General features: G+C 41.7%; 1 protein-coding gene across 38 annotated transcripts in view; it reads left to right on the top strand.

Annotated features, from left to right (window-relative positions):
- The window catches only part of RBFOX1 (RNA binding fox-1 homolog 1), a 1,465,188-nt gene that overhangs the window by 1,402,337 nt on the left and 42,018 nt on the right, over positions 1-20,833 (top strand). For 34 of the 38 annotated variants that reach the window (XM_083414137.1, XM_083414127.1, XM_083414133.1 and 31 more), the window contains 2 exons: positions 2,261-2,300; positions 14,526-14,590. In XM_083414137.1, the coding sequence (XP_083270263.1) occupies positions 2,261-2,300; positions 14,526-14,590 (105 nt within the window). The remainder of the gene's footprint in view (positions 1-2,260; positions 2,301-14,525; positions 14,591-20,833) is intronic. The other 4 variants (XM_083414161.1, XM_083414134.1, XM_083414128.1 and 1 more) reach the window with 1 other exon arrangement.

The following is a 20,833-nucleotide window of genomic DNA, read 5'->3' as shown; positions in this document are numbered from 1 at the left end:
TACATTATTTGTCTTGCTTTCTGCTGAGGCCCAATTACATAACTTAAATAATTACATTGCTATTATGTGATTCTGCACCATTCATTTCAGTACAAAGGAAACACAAAGCAAAAGTGGAGGGGGTATAATCAGTTACATGTTATTTGTGAACTAAAAGCGTCAGTGAATATGTGATAGTAACTGGAATGACATGGGACAAATAAGTGAGCATCAGTAATCTCTACTCCCCTTTTCTTTGGGGCCCAAGATCCTATATCCTGAATTCCTGACTACTCAAGGCAGAACTTTCCCCCCTCTATATGCAAAATGTGTTTTCCTGTTGATAATTCTTAGATTTTTGTGTGTGTGTTAGCAGAGCATTAGCGAAAAACTTATCTAGACAATGCATTCAGCCTGGTGATGTTTTGGAGTGTGGTTTCTTTTGGGAAGTCGGGTGGATGAAATTGGATTAAGGCAAGCCAAAAGCTCTACATGCAGTTTGGTTTTGTTATTCATATAACCAATGAAGAAAGTAGGAAACAATTGTCTTAGTTTTTATTCAGGTAATTAATAATCAAATTACTTCTGTATAAATTTACATATGAATAAAACAATTGTTTTGAGGGAGAGAACTATCAAAATATTTTATTTCACTTTTAGACCACCCTTCATTCCATAAAATGTTCAGCATAACCCCCAAAAATAAAAAATAAAAATTTCAAAACCTCACTGGAAACAAGCTAACATGAAATGAACAACCCCATTCCTCTCTCTCTCTCTCTCTGTGTGTGTGTGTGTGTGTGTCCTAGCAACTCAAGTTGCTTGCATATAAGGAGAGCTCTTGGGTGGGGAGTCATACCATTGTCCCTTCCCCTTGCCCACACCTTCCCAGATACCAAGAGAGGCTGACACTGTTTTAAGTTTCATGGTAGGAGACAGATGGGATATGCATGTAACAACAAAAACAAACATCTGGCAGGCTAAAAGTTAGCCACATCTGTTTCCTGCTTGGCAGGGGGTTGGACTCGATGGCCCTTGTGGTCTCTTCCAACTCTATGATTCTATGATTCTATGATCTAAGTGACATTATATGCTACTAGCTCCAAAATAGGTTTCCTTGATTCTACCCTAATTTCTGCCCTGATTGGTGACCATTGTCAGGAGAGGGACAAGGAAATTGCAATGCTCTTGATTCTCTTTGACCTCTCAGCAGCTTTTGATACTGTTGGCTGTGATGTCTTCCTGCACTACCCTAAGACAGATTGTTGGGGCCACTGTGTAGCAGTTATTCCAATCCTAGCTGACTTGTGGGGTTCCAGAGTGTTTGTCTCAAATTTCAGTGGTGCCCTGTGTGATGCCAAAATTCAGTGCCTCCTCCTGCCTCTCACACTCCATTCTAGATAATAGTTGTGGCGTCCCCAAGGCTCTGCACCCAGTGCAAACTGGTCACACTTGCCTAAATCCACCTCTGGTGGCACCCAGTTCTAGATCTCTGTGCCATTTGAATCAAGAGAATGGACCACAGGTGCTCATTTTGTTTTAGTGAATGCATTGTTGTTTTCAAATTTTGAACTGTGTATATTGCTGCCTGGCACTTTTTGGTGATGACTGAATTATAAATACTTCAGAGATATAAATAATACACAGTTCACAGGACCATCACAAATAAGTTTGCACTAGTTTCAGAGCTAAGCTGGATATGATGGCAGAATGTGGGATTAGGATGATAGGCTCACCCTGTTCCAAATACAGGTAAATGTTAAGGAGCACAGTTTTCCTTATACAGTGGTACCTCAGGTTACAAACGCTTCGGGTTACAAACACTTCGGGTTACAGATTCCGCTAACCTGGAAGTAGTACCTCGGGTTGAGAACTTTGACCCAGGATGAGAACAGAAATCGTACGCCAGTGGCACGGCGGCAGCAGGAGGCCTCACTAGCGAAAGTGCGCCTCAGGTTAAGAACGGTTTTGGGCTAAGAACAGACCTCTGGAATGAATAAAGTTCGTAACCCGAGGTACCACTGTAATAGATGGGGAGTGATGACCCTCCAGCATCCTTAATTAATGTGAAGTGTTCCACCTTGAGCATATTTATATATACTTATATAAATCAATTTATCTATCTATCTATATGTATGTATATATGTGTGTGTGTATTTTGGTTTGATTTCTTGTTTTTGTTCTCATGATGAGACTAACCTTGAGAGTTCTGGGGTTGGTAGTATTTGCATGTGGAAATGCACTAATATGGATGTTCTTCTTTGTGTGTGCATCCTTGCAGTGTTGTTTACCAGGATGGATTTTATGGTGCAGACATTTATGTAAGTATTCATTGATGTGCATGCTGTGCATTGATGGTGTCACCTTTATTTTTTACTTGCTGATTTGTTTTGTGAGTTTTGCTGCACAAGCTTTGTCTCTGTTTCATCCATTTTGCCATCACTGGAATATTAATTAATTAAAAGAGCATCAGTAAATAAAAAGAGATCATTCTGTTTGGAATCTCTCTATATTCATTACATCTATCATCATTTGGTTGGTTTCATTCATTGATGACCTTTACAGAGGTGCTCTGAGTCTATCTGTACCTGTGATGGTCACCTTTTCCTGCTGACAAGGCCCCTATCCATTCAAAAACATGGAAATTAATCAGGTGAAGTTCCACTGTCCCCATTGCTTTACCTACACACCAGGAAAATAAGCTTCTCCTGCTAAATTCCTGCATCTCAGAATACAGTGGTGCCTCGCAAGACGAAAAGAATCCGTTCCGAGAGTTTCTTCGTCTTGCGGTTTTTTTCGTCTTGCGAAGCAAGCCCATTAGCGGCTTAGCGGATTAGCGCTATTAGCGGCTATTAAAGGCTTAAGGGATTAGTGGATTAGCTGCTAAAAGGCTATTAGCGGCTTAGCGGGCTTAGTGGATCAGCTGATAAGCGGCTTAGCGATCAGCTGTTAAGCGGCTTAGCAATCAGCTGTTAAGCGGCTTAGCGGCTTGGGAAAAAGGGGGGAGGGGGGAAAACCGCAGGAACTCGCAAGACATTTTCGTCTTGTAAAGCAAGCCCATAGCAAATTCGTTTTGCAAAGCACCTCCAAAACGGAAAACCCTTTCGTCTAGCGGGTTTTCCGTCTTGCGAGGCATTCGTCTTGCGGGGCACCACTGTACTCTTAAAGGCACAGGAGCAAAGTGTCTGAAAATCCCATTTCCCATTTTCTGATTTCCATCATACCAGCAACCAGTGGAAGTCTTATACTGTCTTCATCATGTGTATGTCTTGTGGCTTCCTTGAATCTGGTTTCACATGTTCTGCAGACCTGCATGCAACCATAGATACAGTTTTGGCAGTTCAATAGGTCAACCAACTGCCCCAAAGCGTTGGCCTCTATAGCCTCTATGTCTTCTAGTTCTTAGTCAGCATCAGTTCCAGCAAAAGGTTCCTTGCCCTGTCCATTCCTCTTCCAGTGGGGTCGTCCAATGAGACTGAATGTTGGGAGATGAAAGGAAGGGCTTCTTCACATAATGCATATTTAAACTATGGAATTTGCTCCTGCGAGAAGCCATGACGGCTACCAATGTAGATGGCTTTAAAAGGAGATTAGACAAATTCATGGAGCATCAGTGTCATAGAGTCCTCCTGCATCCTTCTCAAAGCTAGGCAAGTGCTTACCAAGCTTTGGGAAGGAGGTAGGAGGGCTCTTAGACTCTGCCAGAGCCTTGTGCCTCCTTCCCAAAGCCTGGCTTAAACCAAAGCCACCAAGGCTGGGGAGAAGGCATCAAATGGGCTTGCACAGGGCGGCATATTGCCAAGGCCTATGGCTGGTGATGACTGTCTATGGAATGCTCTTCCTAGGGAGATGCCCCTGCTGCTTCTCTGTCAGTTCTAAGGTGATAGGCTAAGACTTTTTTGTTTACCCCAACCATCAGTTAATTGATGTTGACTCCTTAATTGATGTTAACTCCTCATCTTTTAGGACTCTGCCTTTATTAATATATTGTTGGATGAGTATGATTCTATAGCTTGTATTGTTAGGGTGGTGGTTTCTTTTAACTCTCTCTGGTTTTAATTTGTTTTATATGCTGTATTTCATTGTCAAGTTGCTTGAATACACTTAACTGTAAAAAGCCACAGGTAATCATAATTTCAATTAACAACAACAACAACAACAGTAATCTGATTGGTCACTGTAAGACCAGGATGTTGGACTAGGAGGACCTTTTGCCTGATTCAGCAGCCAGGCTCTTCTTAATGAGGAAATTCATGTTGCTCCTTGATCATACATTGGAACAGCCAGTTGACATTCAATCGGTAATAATCATAATTTTATTATTTATACCCCACACATCTGGCTGGGTTGCCCCAGCCACTCTGGGCAGCTTTGGGTCAGTATGTATGGGTCCTTTAAGAGGGAGAAACAGAATAAGGGTGCATTCAGACATTAGTTTTCCTGATTATAATGCTAGCACCTCTGTCCCATTTTCTAATATTCCTTTCACACGGCAGTAGCTATTGTGTTATGGAACTGTGGCCTTTTGACCAATATGTCGGCATTTCACACTACATTTCATCCAGACTAGTGGACATCTTTGGACACTCACCCTTTCCACACATGTGTGCTTCTGTTCCCCCATAATTCCCCCATGAAAAGCAGCAGGAAAGAACTGTATGCCCCAAAGAATACTGCCCCAAATTTTGCCACTTTGCTCCTGTGATTATCTACATTAAGGGGTCTGAAACCGGATTTATTTTTCTTTCTGGAATCAGATAACATGGAAATGAGCACTAAACATGTTACAGTCTCCTAAATTTTCAGAAGTGGCTTTGATGTACAGTGGTACCTCGGGTTAAGAACTTAATTCGTTCTGGAGGTCCGTTCTTAAACGGAAACTGCTCTTAACCCAAAGCACCACTTTAGCTAATGGGGCCTCCCGCTGCTGCTGCGCGATTTCTGTTCTCATCCTGAAGTAAAGTTCTTAACCCGAGGTACTATTTCTGGGTTAGCAGAGTCTGTAACCTGAAGCATCTGTAACCTGAGGTACCACCATAGTGTGAAAACTCAGATAGAATGCCGAATTTAACAGTCAGGGAAATGGAAAGAAATGCTGTGTGGATGCAGCATAAGATTGCTTTCCATTGGTGTTTTCAGACTGCAAACTAGGAAATATTGTGGTTTCTTTGAAGTTAATCAAGACTTTCGGAATGAAAAGACCAAAGTAAGCTTTCCTGGGCAGGAGAAAAGGAGAGAGTCCCATAACAGAAACATGGAAATGTTGGGTATAGCCTGATACAGTTCATACGAAGTAACAATTGTGTTTATTAGATCTGACTTGCGCAACTTTCACATAAGCTTTTGCAGTGCATACATACCCTTGATACTAGAGACTGAAGTGTAAAGTTAGGGCATTTGAGAGCAACAGAACTGGATAATGCTCATGACAAGTTCTGTGTCTTCCAAAACATTTAATGATAATTACATAAAGAATTAAGCTACTCCTAAACCATACTGGGATGCGGGTGGCGCTGTGGTGTAAACCACTGAGCCTTGGGCTTGCCGATCAGAAGATCGGTGGTTCGAATCCCCACAACAGGGTGAGCTCCTGTTGCTCTGTCCCAGCTTCTGCCAACCTAGCAGTTCAAAAGCACAAAGTGCAAGTAGATAAATAGGTGGGAAGGTAAACAGTGTTTCCGTGCGCTGCTCTGGCCCCATGATCCGGAAAAGCTGTCTGCGGACAAACGTTGGCTCCCTCAGCCAGAAAAGTGAGATGAGCGCCACAACCCCAGTTGTTCTTGACTGGACTTAACTGTCAGGGGTCCTTTACCTTTACATTTAAACCATACTGTAATTTCAGATCTTAATCATATATGACAGCCTTCAATCACTAAGCAATCAATTCTAAAAGCAGAGCTAATTAAACATCATTTTGTCACTACGTATAGCTTTCTGCAACCTAATTGTGTTGCTGTTGCATCATCAGCATTGGTATAGCAAGAGATTGATTACATTAAATTGGAATGAACATTAAGAATTCATTAAGTGGTGCTTGGAGGAAGGGAAAACCTATAATTTTTATTTATTACCAATGTTACTTTTGAGACATTTAAGCTGAAATCATTTGCATGTTCAGTGACAAAAAGGAGGAGAAACTTAGCTTCTAGGGGATATGAAGACTTATTTTTGTAATAGGGAGTTTTGATTTTATATATATATATAGTATGTATGTATGAAATAAATGCAATTTGAAATAGCTGTTTGCAACACAGAAATGTAAAAACAAATGTAATTTAGAACCACATTTGATAGTTATTGTAGTAAAGGAAGTTACTGCAGATATTTTGCACAAAGCAAAAATCAAAGTTTGGGAATTCTTCCTAGTGATGTAAGACAAGTCACCCAGACTCACCTTGAGGATTATCTCAGGTTTTCCAACACTTCTGTTGAACACTCAAAACCAGCAGTGGGTGTTTTTCATAACAACCTCTCCTATTCACAATCTGCCCCTTTACCTTGGCAAAGAAGAAGTGATTATATGAGGGGAAAATGGACATAAAATTTCATACATTAGTGAAAATAACACAGAGAAATGCATATTAGGAGAACTGCATACAGTTAGGAAAAATTGTATACAAACAGTCTATATTAAGAGAAATGAGCACTGTGACACTCATGAATGTTCACAATGCCTTTAAACATTTGAAGATATTAATACTGAAACTATTGAAGATATTAATATTGTGCAGTTTGAAGCAATGGGATGAATAAAAACTGACTCCTCTTAGGGAAGAAAATTGTCAAGACCAAAATATTTGGTTCCAAAACTTTACTAACAGAACTTTCTTCAAATTGACACAAAAACCAAGTAATGATACATTTAGATAGTTGCCTGATGTTAAATGCTTGTCCAAGCATACATGGAACAACTCCAAACTGACCTAAAATCAAAGGTCTTTCTCTCTGCACAGACTCCATTTCAGCCTCTTCAGGAGAGGGGTCAATAGACCACCTTTGTCTTTGGTGGCTTTAAGAGAGCAAAGATTCACACAAAATGGTGATTTTCAACTTTATACATGTGATCTAAGGTTAAAGCAACATGTGAGAGAGCAGAGATACATCACCAGTTAATTATCAACCTGGTGGCACTTTGAGAACTCCTAGTTTAGCTCAATATAATTTTGCAATATAAACCCTTTAGCAATACACATTCAGAGTAATTTTACATTTCAATGTACAATTAAACAATTAACAGAAACTTCCTCCTCCTTAATATCAGCATCGCCCTTGTAGAACTCAACAGGGAAGAGGATGGGGACAAAGCAAGAATTAGTTGGCTCTGTTTGCCATGAGCTCTGGTTCCACCTACTTTTGGGTATCGCTGCCTTCCAGCCCAGCAGCCCCCATGGCTACCAACCACAACTGGTTATCATTTTTTGGTACCCTTGATTTGACAGATGAATGGATTGATTGATGATTTGAAGCATCTCAAGGAATGTCCAGCATGGGAGCAATTCTATTTAAACTGTGTAAGAATTTTCTGCCTCATCATGGCTCATGTGAAGCTTCCTTTTCCTTGCCAGTGAAGGCCTGAACAAAAATGGAAAGCCATGATTCAACTTTGATGGGCTCCGCAGAGTATTTTCATATTTCTTCAAGGAGAGCACCTAGACCACAGCTCAATTTTCTCTCTACGGTTGTTTTCACTCTGCCCCTTTCCATTGTTTGCTGAGGAGAATAAAATCTAGATGTGTGGGGGAGAGAAAATATGTGATTCAGAATTTATTAGTTCCCTACAGAGTCCTGAAATATTGACTGGCTCGGAGATCGATTACCACCCAGCTCTGGCTCAGTTAGCTGGTTTAAATGGAATAAACCAAATCTCTGTGGTGAAGAGAAGGGAAGAAATAGAAAAACCTGACAGCAGAGACATTGCACATTGCATGAGAGAGAGAGAGAGAGAGAGAGAGAGAGAGAGGATGTGGTTATGGGCATATGTGGATTTACACATCACATGCAGGGTGAAAAGTATTAAGGAGAAAACATTCAGAAAAACAGAGCCTAAGAACAAGCAAACAAGAGATCTGGCAGAAATGGTCAGCTTGCTGGAAAAGATGTCAAAAGCTCATTTCTCAGAGATAAGCCAGCTTTGCGGTATGAGGTGTTGGAACACACACGAACACATGCTGAAGGCCCCAGGTGCAGTCCAGATAGAGGACTGAGAAAGATTCCTTCTCTGGAATCATTAGACGTGTGTGCTTTTTGATGTCTATTTTGTTGTTTCTTCAGCTTGTAAACCACCTTGTGTACAGTAATATAGAAAGGTAGTATACAAATTAAAAGTGAAATGAAATGAAAGGGTCCCACTGGCCTGCCCAGTATCGGGAGATGCTGCGGGGACCAGTGTGCTTTAGCAGAAGGCTGCACCGGCCTCGATGGTGTCAGGAGATGTGCATGACTTCATGTGCGATGTTACGGGCCCCCTCAACCTTGGGGGCAACCTGGTGCCTCTGAAAGGATCTCACATACAGCTGTATACACCTAGGACTCTTTTAAATTATCAAGAACCCTGATTTGCCCAGGGATCCCAAGGTCAAACACACACACCCCTTTCTCGTTAATGCTGAACATGTCAACCTTGACTGATAGGGACATCAGAATATGTGCTGGGGGAGGTGGCCAACAACAGGCATGATCCCACTTTCTCCCTCCTGCAGTTAGGGCTAGGTGGAGAAATCTAGCGCTGTTTGCATTTTTATATGAAACTATATAGGGACGCGGGTGGCGCTGTGGGTAAAAGCTCAGCGCCTAGGACTTGCCGATCACATGGTCAGCGGTTCGAATCCCCGCGGCAGGGTGCGCTCCCGTCGTTCGGTCCCAGCGCCTGCCAACCTAGCAGTTCGAAAGCACCTCCAGGTGCAAGTAGATAAATAGGGACCGCTTACCAACGGGAAGGTAAACGGCGTTTCCGTGTGCTGCGCTGGCTCGCCAGATGCAGCTTTGTCATGCTGGCCACGTGACCCGGAAGTGTCTGCGGACAGCGCTGGCTCCCGGCCTCTAGAGTGAGATGAGCGCACAACCCTAGAGTCTGGCAAGACTGGCCCGTACGGGCAGGGGTACCTTTACCTTTACCTAATGCATATAAGCATTTACAGTTCCAGTGAATTAAATTACTAGGCTTAACATTCCAAAGACCAGGAACTGCAACACTAACTGCAAAGGGATGCAGGTGGTGCTGTGGGTTAAACCACAGAGCCTAGGACTTGCCGATCAGAAGGTCAGCAGTTCGAATCCCCACGACGGGGTGAGCTCCCATTGCTTGGTCCCTGCTGCTGCCAACCTAGCAGTTCGAAAGCATGTCAAAGTACAAGTAGATAAATTGGTACCGCTCTGGTGGGAAGGTAAATGGCGTTTCCGTGCGCTGCTCTGGTTTGCCAGAAGCAGCTTAGTCATGCTGGCCACATGACCCAGAAGCTGTCTGTGGACAAATGCTAGCTCCCTCAGCCTATAGAGCAAGATGAGTGCCGCAACCCCAGAGTCGGCCACAACTGGGCCTAATGGTCAGGGGTCCCTTTACCTTTATATATGGGCAAAACACAGCAAAATTTTGAGAGTCACACTGAATTTTGCAATGAAATTCTCCAAACAGAGAAACAAATTCTACAAAAATGCATATATTTAAAATAAGATGCAAAAGTTCATTATTTGAGGGGAAATTCTTTCAAATTTGCAGGCAAAAATTGCATACTAAAAAGTGTCCATTAGGAGATATGTGCACTCAAATGCTGGCTAATTTTTGTGAGGGCTTTTCTTAAACACACACAAACTGATACGTTAATGTGGCAAACTGGATTTAAGATTGGGGGGAAATGAGAAACTGAAAAAAACGGAGATTGACAGAAGAATCAGACTTCTCTCTGTTAATCTCTCAGGAATGGGGAAGGGGATATTGAAACCCCTTGTCATTGTACCAAGATTATACTGCATTTGTGTTTTATCAAAACACAAGTGCATATTCAAAGAACTGTATGAAAAGAATACAAATGTGTATTTATTTACTTACAATGTATATGTGTGATTCAGTAGCTTGGGGGATACAAATAGTATGCACCAACCCTGGAATTCATTTTCATGAGTTTCCTAGTTAAATTAAAATGCAGGCAAAACCGAGGGATTATAAAGTGACTGGATGGGGAAATCCTCTCCTCCCTAAATTGTTGTGCTCACTTCAGCAGTAAAAGCCAGGAGTTGGGAAATCTTGTGAAAGCCAATTGATCTCCCCTCCTCTTCCTTATCTTGTAAACTATGGGGGAGTGGGAAGACCCTTGAATCCCAGAGGAAAATGGAACGGGCAGATTCTAATTGGGATGTAAATGTTGTTTGCCTTATCTATGGAGACCGGGTTCTGACTGTTAATTGGCATGCTGTGAGATCATTTGGAAACGGTTGATATAACTCCGTGGTCCATTGAACAGGAAGCATGGCTGTTTTCACAGTTTGATCATCAATGCATCACTGCACACAGTTCCTTTCCAAGATCCCCCCCACCCCCACCCCTCACTTGCTTATAATGGAACAGTTTTACTTGTCACATACAAGTAAATGTTAATTCTGGGGGAGTGGAATCCTTTGTTGCAAACTATTCAATAATCCAGTGAAGTTAGAGCATTCATATTTTAAGTAGTGCCAAAATCTGTCCTCCAAATTCTTGCAAGTCCCCACCCACCCCTTTTCCTTGCTTTGAAGGAGATTTCCATTTTCCTGCCTCATTTTCAGGGCACTTGAGAATTTATTAAGACTTTCTGGGGATGTGGAGTTTTGAATGTATCTCATCCTTGTGAGTGGCTGAGAGTGGCATATGTGCTCCCCCCCCAATAACATTTTCCCAGCATTCTGCAGCCTCCCCAGCTGACCATGCTCCTGATCGTACCCTTGGAAGGAGTTCCCCCGTGATGGGTTTTAATGCGGACATGGGCACCTGGGGAGACTGCCGAGTGCAGACCACTGGTGAGATGAGTGGTAGGCTGAAAGAAGTGGCACTCACAAGCAATCCTTGCTTCACTCAGAAGTAATGTATAAACGCATTATTAAAATAAAATAAAAAACACCCAAGAGACTTTCACTAAGATTTTCTCTCCCCTTTGATCACTTTTGAATGAAATTCCTATTCTCATTAATTTATAGAGAATGGTTAACAAAAGATGGGAGAAAAATTTAAAAAAGGTAAAGGTACCCCTGCCCGTATGGGCCAGTCTTGACAGACTCTAGGGTTGTGCGCCCATCTCACTCAAGAGGCCGGGGGCCAGCGCTGTCCGAAGACACTTCCGGGTCATGTGGCCAGTGTGACATCACTGCTCTGGCGAGCCAGAGCCGCACACGGAAACGCTGTTTACCTTCCCGCTAGTAAGCGGTCCCTATTTATCTACTTGCACCCGAGAGTGCTTTTGAACTGCTAGGTTGGCAGGCGCTGGGACCGAACGACGGGAGCGCACCCTTCCACGGGGATTTGAACCGCCGACCTTTCGATCGGCAAGCCCTAGGCGCTGAGGCTTTAACCCACAGCGCCACCCGCGTCCCTGGGAGAAAAATTTAGTGTACTGCTAATTTTAGGCATCCTTGTATCAGGGTTCTATACATATCTCTGTTCAGACTTCAAGGCTCTGTTTTGTAGCTTCCTTCTTCCCTAAGCCATAGGAAGTTACAAAGGGAAGCAACTTGTTCTTGTACTGGATACTTGTGGTCTTTTTCTATGTCTAATATATGCACAGGCATCAACTCATAGGGGCCCAGATCTCTTTGCTCCCCTACCAGTAAAATATTTGACAGAGCCAGGAGGGGAGCAAAGTTGATGGGCATTGCTGCTTTTTCTTTTCTTTTCCACATTTGGACTTTGTTTCCCAAGAAGCTTTCTAAATGGACTTGTAAAAGGGTTGCTTAATGGCAAGAAAGCTGGGATTGGGCAAAAACCTCTGACATAATTTATTACAGTCTTTATGACTGGAGAGAGAGAGAGAGAGAGAGAGAGAGAGAGAGAATGCAAACTGCTTTTCCATGGGGCAGATTCAAAGAGCTCTACTAGGATGAGAAAGGAAGCAGAATCTGGTTGCTTATCATTTAAAAAAATTAAACTAGGAGTGCCTAATTCAGATGACTTGGTGTCAGGGCTGGTTCATATGCAGGTCAGCACACAAAAAGCAGTCTTCCTCTCCTGGGGTTCTCTTGGTGGTTCCCCAGTTGGGGCCTCCCACCATTCTTCATCATCCAGCCAGTCCTGATGCCTGGAGGGAAAAAGCTCCCCAACTGTTGTTGTTGTTGTTGTTGTTAATCTGCCCTTTACCCCAAGGTCCCAGGGCAGTTTACAACAATTGAAACTCAATATTTAAAAGCAATTTAAAGCAACTCACTGTCACAGAAATAAGATGGGTCCTAAAAAAAATACCCAAGCAGGCAAATACATAATTTTTCAGCCAGCCTTCATTGATTTTGGGTGCAAGTGATGCTCAACCAGATGCCTAGAAACTTGGGCTTGAGGAGGGTTGGGTTCTAGTCCCTTTTTTAGTTTTAAGAATGCAGAGTAGCCCTGGACCAGTCTCTTGTTTTTGAGTCAACATCACAGAACTGTTTTGGAGATAAAAAGTGGAGTGGAGTGGGGAATAAACCTTCACCAGCACTAGATACGTCTGTTGCTGGGATTCGGGGTGGGGCTTATCTCCCACTCCCCCAATCTTTTATTCAGCTTGACGCCCCTAAATATATGCCTTTCATTTAAAAGTATGCGTGCATAATAAATACAGAAGTTCAGGCAAGCAGTCAGATAGAGGCTGCAGTGCTAACCTTTTTCAATAACTACATATGTTTAATGTTTTATTATGTTTTTTATATATGTTGGAAGCTGCCCAGAGTGGGTGGGGTATACTACTACTAATAGTAACAAGGCTACAAGCATGTTGCAACCAACAGTGCAATGTTATTGGAGGTATTCACAGATGATCACAAGTGAATTAGAACTCCTGTCTAAGAAACTGCATTGCACCATCTGATCAAGGTTCACCCTGTTGTACAATCTCTTTTAAAAGTGTTGAGTCAGATGCCGTTTGTCACTTCCAAAGTAAATCAGGGGCCACATACAAGTAATAAAATATCTGGCAGATAAAACGTCAACATGTGAAGCTAGTAATTTTATTTCCCTACTAGGAAAGGCTTGCCCTATGTGATTTGTGCCAGTCACACAGATGTTAACGTCACAAGGAGTCATTCACTTAGTTCCTGTTCCTATACTTCTTGCTGCAACTCCTTCCTCTTAGAAGTGGACCTCTTCATCAGGGAAGATATAGAAAATACCTCACATTCCTTGCTTCTTACTGCTTAGCAACTGTGATGAAGTGGCTAAGCAGCAGTAGCATCTCCCTATCTGCCTATTCAGTCGTAGAACATTGCCTCAGCCTTTTGCTTTCTGACTTTCTTTATCAATGACCAATTGATTTACTTTAAAAAAAAAAAGAATGCTAATTTTCTGGACCCTTTTCTTGCATGGTGTGGTGTGGGAATGACCATGAAGATGCACCAGAAATTGTTCAGAGCTCTATCCTCAGATGGAACTTAATTCCCCTTAAGTTCACCTGGCAATTATAGGAAATAATCAACATCATTCATGCCAGGCATTGGGCACTCCCAATCAGTGCATGGCATGATCAATCACCCAGACCCCTGCCCTCTGTTAATTCTCCACACGTGGTAACCAAAGGTAAACTGCAACTGTACTTGAAGGCGTCATTAATAATAATAATTCTATTATTTATACCCCGCCCATCTGGCTGGGTTTCCCCAGCCACTCTGGGCACTTTGCAGCATATTCAAATAATAACCAGTTGTGTATTCTTTATCTCCTTGACGTCTGAAGGGAGGGCATTCCACAGGGAGGGCACTGCTACCGAGAAGGCCCTCTGCCTGGTTCCCTGTAACTTCGCTTCTCGCAGTGAGGGAACCAGCAGAAGACCCTCGGAGAAGGACCTCAGTCATTCACAGTCATGGTTTAACAGTCATGGTTTCCCCCTCTCTCTCCATGAATCTATCTAATCCCCTTTTTTAAAAAAGAGCTGTGAATTACACACTTCGATTAAGACCACAATCTAATGCACACCTGCCTAGGAGTAAGCTCCACTGAACTCAGCTAGACTTAACTTCTTTACAGGCATAGCAAGTCTAACTATGAGGATGAAACTCAGGGAAAACTCTGAGGCTGGACTCGCATGCACACTTACAATAGGAGTAAATCTTGTTGAGACCTTTCTGAGCAGGCATGCTCCGGATTTGTATGTAAATTCATATTTCATTATGCCTCTTCTGATGTGCACCAGCTCATTCAGCTAATGTACAAGCTGGTTTTAGAAACTGCCATTAACAATTACTCTGTTTGAAGCTCTCTGTAGCTGTATGTGAAACTCATAAGTCAAACTAATTGTTACTAATTATTTGGGGTGTTGTGTGTATGTGGTTCTCCCCCCTCCCTCTAAATTTGTTACTGTCTGTAATTCTAATCTGATTAGAGTGTCTTTGTGTTTTAGGGTGGTTATGCTGCGTACCGGTATGCCCAGCCTACCACAGCAACCGCAGCTGCCTACAGTGACAGGTAAAAAGTAATTTACTGCTGAATACATACCTCAGTTGGAAATTGTGCTACTTAGACACCTTGTGCTCTGCTTAGGTTTCATGTTTTCTTTCTCTGTGTATAGCTGTAGTCTATAAGGCTACATAGTTATAATCCATGAAGAGCCATTACTAGAAACGTTAGTTGCCCACCTTATAAGATATTGGATAACCGCGTAGTCACATCTAAACCAAATTTACCATGAACTTCGCAAGGAATGGAGAGACTGCACATGGCTCTCCAAAGTCTGGCATCATCCTGACATTTAGTTTTATGTTCCTTTACTTCTTGAAAGATAAATCCATGTTAAACCCTAATTAAAACCAATGGAAACAAAAGATATACAGAGCTTATTGTTATTGGTGGGAAATGATCAGCAGCAGAAACGAAACAGTGCTTTCTTGCACCCCCCAATTTTGGAAGCAAGTCCCTGTTGATCTGGGACTTAATTACTGGGCAAACATCCATAGAATAGGATGGTAATAGCACAATTCTGTTTCTGTTTATTTAGAAGTAAGTTCCATTGAGTTTGACAGGGCTGACAATCTCACAAGTACAGAGCAAACCTCAGTGGGACTTACTTTTGAGTAAACATTGCCCGTCACACTGGTCCCATCATTTCATTGTCCATCCCACTGAGCTCAATGTGTAAGTGAAGCCCAGCCTTCACTCTCTCCCATTGCTGTCAGTGGAACTTACATACGGATGCTTATTCATAGTTTGATTGTGTCCAACATGACTGGGGGAGCAAAGAGATCCAACTCAAATAAAATCTGATCGCACAGAATGGCGGACAGAATAGAAATACCTTAACTTTGACAACATCAGCTTTCCATTGAAAGAGAAAACAGTTAGAACTTTAAAAACCAAATAGATATTCAAAGAAGCAGAGGAAAGGAATAAAATACCTGGATGATGTGCAAAAGGTCTTAGAACTCTCATTTTCACTTACAGAAAATGTTCAGGCTTTGTGAGCTGTTAGGGAAAATAGAACCTCTGGAAACCTAACTGGGAAGAGTTTGTCAAGGAAGCAACTGTTAATGAATTTTATATTTCCATTCCTTTTAAGGTGGGGAGTGGCATTAAACTAAAAACACATAACGGTGGAACAAATGGTACATATGCATACATATAGAGTATATATCATATAACTTCAAAGTGCTGTTCATGGATTCAGTTCCCTAAATATCTATATGGAACAATGAATGAATGTTGAAATGTTCTGCATGCTCAGTTGCTTTCTCAAAGTGCTGCTTATTCTGGTAATGAAGAAACACATACACATGTTTGGTGAATAAAATCAATTTGCATGAGCTGGCTGAGGCATGCTGTGTCTGACAGGTAAGAAAGTTAACCTTTTTTTCCCCACTCTGACTTACGGATTAGTCTTATCACTCCAGTTCTGCTATTTGTGCCTGGTTTGCAACTGGAGTTCCGAGTTTTGTTTTGTTTTTGCTTTTCGTTCCTTACTTGGAATATCCGATCATACGGAGTGCAACTCAGTCAATTCTCATTTCATTTCCACAAAGGTGTGTCATTAGCATGTGGCGGCTAAAAGTATTTTCTCTGTGAGCTTGCAGCGCTGAAAAGGCTACTGGATCTTTGAGGGCAAAAGCTATAAATGGTAGCTCAACGTTATCTAGAGTCAAACAGGAAAAAGAATAGAAAAGGAAAATCCCCATTAACCTTCAATTTGTCACTTGGCTCTCTGAAAATATTGATTTTGGGGTTTGAATACATTTTTTTTTCCTATGGAGGAGCATTGTAGGGTTTGCATGGTGTCAGTATTCATAAAGGAATTGAACACCCTGAACATGCACAGAGTGGCTTCTGTAAATGTGTGTTAGAACCTGAACCACCCTTAGGAACCTGCTATTGCAAAGAGAGCACCACTGGTATCCTGAACAAATCCATCTGTGCTTCCTCTAGGAATGGGGTGGGGAACCTTCTTTTCCCCCAGCCCAAGGGTCACCTTCCCTCTTGGACAATCTGCCACATGTCTATGGTGACACCAGAGGCAAAAGTGGGTGGAGCAATGAATGTAAATTTTACCTTTCTGTAGTAGCCTTGTTTCTACACATACTCATGTACTCGTTTCTATCCTACATCCAGGCAGCAAGAGGCTTTGTCAGAGTTCATTGACACACTCTAGCTAGGCAGGCAAAAACACTTAATTAGGGTGTGAAGCAGGACTGGTAAGGGGCATGGCCTGGGGAGACCCCAAAGACAAGATAGAGAGGCTTCCAGGGCTGCATTTGGCCCCTGGGCCTGACTTTTCCAAGCACTACTTTCAGATTGTCAATTTGCTTTTCAATCAGCCATCTAGCATATAGACTACTCTTCACGAGAAGCATGAAAAGAAGATATTTCTGAAGGATTCCTGGAAAAGGCTTTTGATCAATTGGAATGGCATAGTTTGATTTGAAACATGCTTGGGATTGCAGAGGTGTGACAGCATCCGTTTCACAAGAGACAGGGAATATGACCAGGAATAGTAAGAATTTCCATTCAGTTCACATTTAAAGGCAAGCCCACCTAATTTACACCTTTCTGAAACAAAACACAGACCAAAACATAGCTATCCTTTGATGTTTTTAATACAGTTCTCCACCCAAATTGTGTGTGCAAAAATGCACAGACTTGGGGACACCTCCATGGCATTTGCATTCAGGGTATGGTAGTGTGGGGCAGAATTGTTAGCCCTTGGTCAAGTGTCTGCATTTATTAGAATGCAGTGACTTTACAATTCAGCTCTCCATTATACATGAGTCAGCCTAATGCAGGAGCTTTCCCACAGCCTTCCATATATTCCATTCCAAAGTGTTTTGAATGGCTTAGGTCTGCAGGAAAACTTCAGAGACACCAAGCTTTGCCTGAAGCAAAATATCAAGCAGAATTTAGATGAAAGGAAGGAAGGAAGCAGGCAAGCAAGCTTAGTTTCACAAGAGGCAGTGATGGCCACCAACTTGGATGGCTTTAAAGGAGGATTGAACAAATTCATGGAGGATAAGGCTGTCAGTTGCTATGTTCTGCCTCCATGGTCAGAGGCAGTTGCTAGAAAACATAGGAAGGGGAGAGTGCTGTTGTGCTCGGGTGCTGCTTGTGGGTTTCCCAATGGGGCATCTGATTGGGCACTGTGAGGACATGATGTTGGACTAGACGGGTCATTGGCCTGATTTAGCAGGGTCTTCTTATGCTTAAGCTTTCCCATTCAGCTTCATCCATAAATTATTCTCTTTTTTTGAGTACATTTGAGTGCAAGGCCCCCAATGCCTCCATACGTTGTGCTAGCAACAGTAGAATTTCCTGAGCAGTGTATTCAGCATCTTAAAGCAACCTTCAACTATTTTTGCTTTGCAAAAGTAGATTTAATGTTCTCTTTGGAAGCTGACCATTCAGATCATCAACCTTTTTTCAGGCCTCTGGGCACATGTGAATCTTTAAGCGAGTGCCATGAATTCAACCCCCTCTAGTCACTTCTTTCTCTGCTCCAGCCCCCACCCCGAGAGAGGGAGAGAGATTGCCACTTTCCCAAAGGATCTGGGGAAAAGTGAAATCCAGCAGAATTAATCTGAGCCTTAAAAAGCACATAGAGCTGAAAGAGGAAATGGGGAAGGGTGCCACTCTTCCAACTTCCTCCTTCAGCTTCATGTACTTTTCAAGGGAGTAAAAGATCAATTTCGCAGTCATAACCAAGGGACAGCAAGAGGTAAAATAATCCATAGACTTCGTGGGCAGAAGGGGAAGACCTCAAGGACATGATTGTGCACATGACTGCCACAACAATGACCATTGCTCCAAAGAATCACTTGAGACTTAATTTTAGCTAGTTTTGTCAAAATTCTTTTGACTTGCCTGCATTGCAGGGGGTTGGAGAAGATGACCCTCAGGATCCCAATTCTATGATTCCATGATTCCCTTGGAATTCCCCTGATGTTTTGTCTGAGGAGAAACTCTCAAGTTTAGAATTAGATTTAGGTGAAGACACTTAGCTAAATCAATTTTCAGGGGGAATCAGGGGAAGTGGAAAGCTCAGGGTTGGGATGGAGGAGAAATTCAAGTCAGGTAGCACTTAAAGAGAAGTCTATCTAATCCACATTTCCTTTGAAACAACACGAAAGCCAAATCTTTCAAGGCAGTCCCCTAGCCAAAATATGTGTACTGATATGTGTAAAATGTGCATGAAAATAACTATACTTGTGAATATAATATACAGAGATTAATATAACATACAGAAATGTGCATATCAGAAAATAATCTCACTAAAGTGCTGGCAAATGTTCATGATTCACAATCCAATGTGAAAATGTGCAGAACTGAACTTCTCAGAGCAAATTCAGCCCCCCCCCACACACACTTTGAACAAGCATAAACTGCCTTAGAACCCCCCAAATCGGCTCATCTCCTGGTCTAGTGACCCACTTCCTTTCCTCCCCTCCCTTCCTGATAATCCTTCCACCTGAGTGTCATTTGAGGGGCAGCTCTGACAAAGAGATGAGAAGTGTCTTAACAGTAACTTCTGGTCAGTGTGTACAAATATTCCCATCGCAACAGTCTAGCTCATTTATGAGGATCTGGCTAACAACACAATGAAATTTTCTCAAACCAAGCAGAATCAGGAAACAGTGCAATAGTTACACTCCCCTCCCAAATTATTATTTATGACAAAGTATCTCCAGCATGCTAAATTTTCAAATACCCTGTTTATGTATAATTAGGATCGCAAAACATCAGTCTTTTGCATAATCATTGGTATTTTAAGTGGATTTAGTTCGTTTTGAGTATTATGTAGCTTATTGGTTTTAAATGTGTGTGTCCCCAGCTGAATAAAGATTTGGGGGGGTTAGTTGCAAATCTATAAAATTTTAATTGCTTTTCTCTCTGGGGGACATTATAAAACTACTTTTAATAAGTAACCTATGCAAATATGACTTTGAGGATATGAAACTTTATGCAAACATGGATACCTCAAACTATGTTTTAGTTGCAAACTGGTTGATTCGATTTATTAACTTCCTAATGTTTTTTTTCCCACTAAAAGAAAGATGGATTTTGCATCTGAATAAATTAGTTTATTCATTCCCTGTGGATATCGGTCCTTTTTAAATTGTAAGATGGGGGGGGGGAGAGAAATGAAAACACATGAGTCAATTACTAATTCTGCATTTAAGCAAAATTCTAGTTTAAAAGAGTTTGTATCTTTTATTGCCAATTCTAACCCTCAGTTGGCATCATTTTCTAGAATTATTATTTATCTGGTCACAAGAGTGAATTATTTCCCCTTTGGTCAGCTCTTACGATTTCGTAATTGTTTTCGATTAGAACAACTAGGGAAATACACACACATTTACAAATGTACACAAACTAGAAAAACAACAACGTCAGATAGAAATATTTTGTTTTAAAGAAATCCACAAGTAAGTTATAACTTACTGTTGGGGCATAAGGTTGTAAACTTTTTTTTTTTTAATGAAATGGATAGAGGAATTGAGACTGGTTGCATAGTTACTGGTTATGTTAAATAATACTGATATCAGGGAGTCCACGGTTATGAAACCACAGAATAATGGTTGCTCCCAATAGTTCCCTTGTTCATGAAGATCAGAAATGTTGTATAACATTGCATAGGACAAGAATAAAGACATGTCAAATAGATAACAAACTGTGAATGAAATGTAAATAGTTTTTTTTAATAAAAGGAGATATGCTGATACGTAAAAACCCTCCAAAAAATGAAGTAAGCTTTGCAGTTGATCCTTCACTGACATGGACAAAGCTTTTCTGCATATATGAAAAAATATTAAGCTTAGTATGAAGAAACCAAGTTTGCAAGTTACACTGTTTTCCCTCCCACAAAATGATCCCCCACCCAAGAATAGATTGAGCAAATTGCGGGTATGGAGCAAAACAGTGTGCAAATGAAACTCATCCTTTTTAATGCAAACCACAGTCACATTTCACTTTGATACAGTGTCGTATATTTGTGCATTTGATATTTGCAACCAAACCAATAAATGTTTGTATTGTAGGAGAGACTAGGGGCTGACTAACTTGCTACCTACTTGATGATACATATGAAATCAATTGTCATTGTGCCTGTCATCAAGTATTTCCAGATTTACCAGCAAGTAATACAGCTAGAAAACCTACAGGCCTTTCCTATTCTCACAAGAAGACTGCTGTCACACACTATTAGAGTGTTAAGGCACTAATCTCCAATTACGC

Source organism: Podarcis tiliguerta (assembly GCF_965153285.1).
Source record: "Podarcis tiliguerta genome assembly, chromosome: 14".
Classification (NCBI taxonomy): domain Eukaryota; kingdom Metazoa; phylum Chordata; class Lepidosauria; order Squamata; family Lacertidae; genus Podarcis; species Podarcis tiliguerta.
This window is presented reverse-complemented; position numbering and strand designations above follow the sequence as displayed.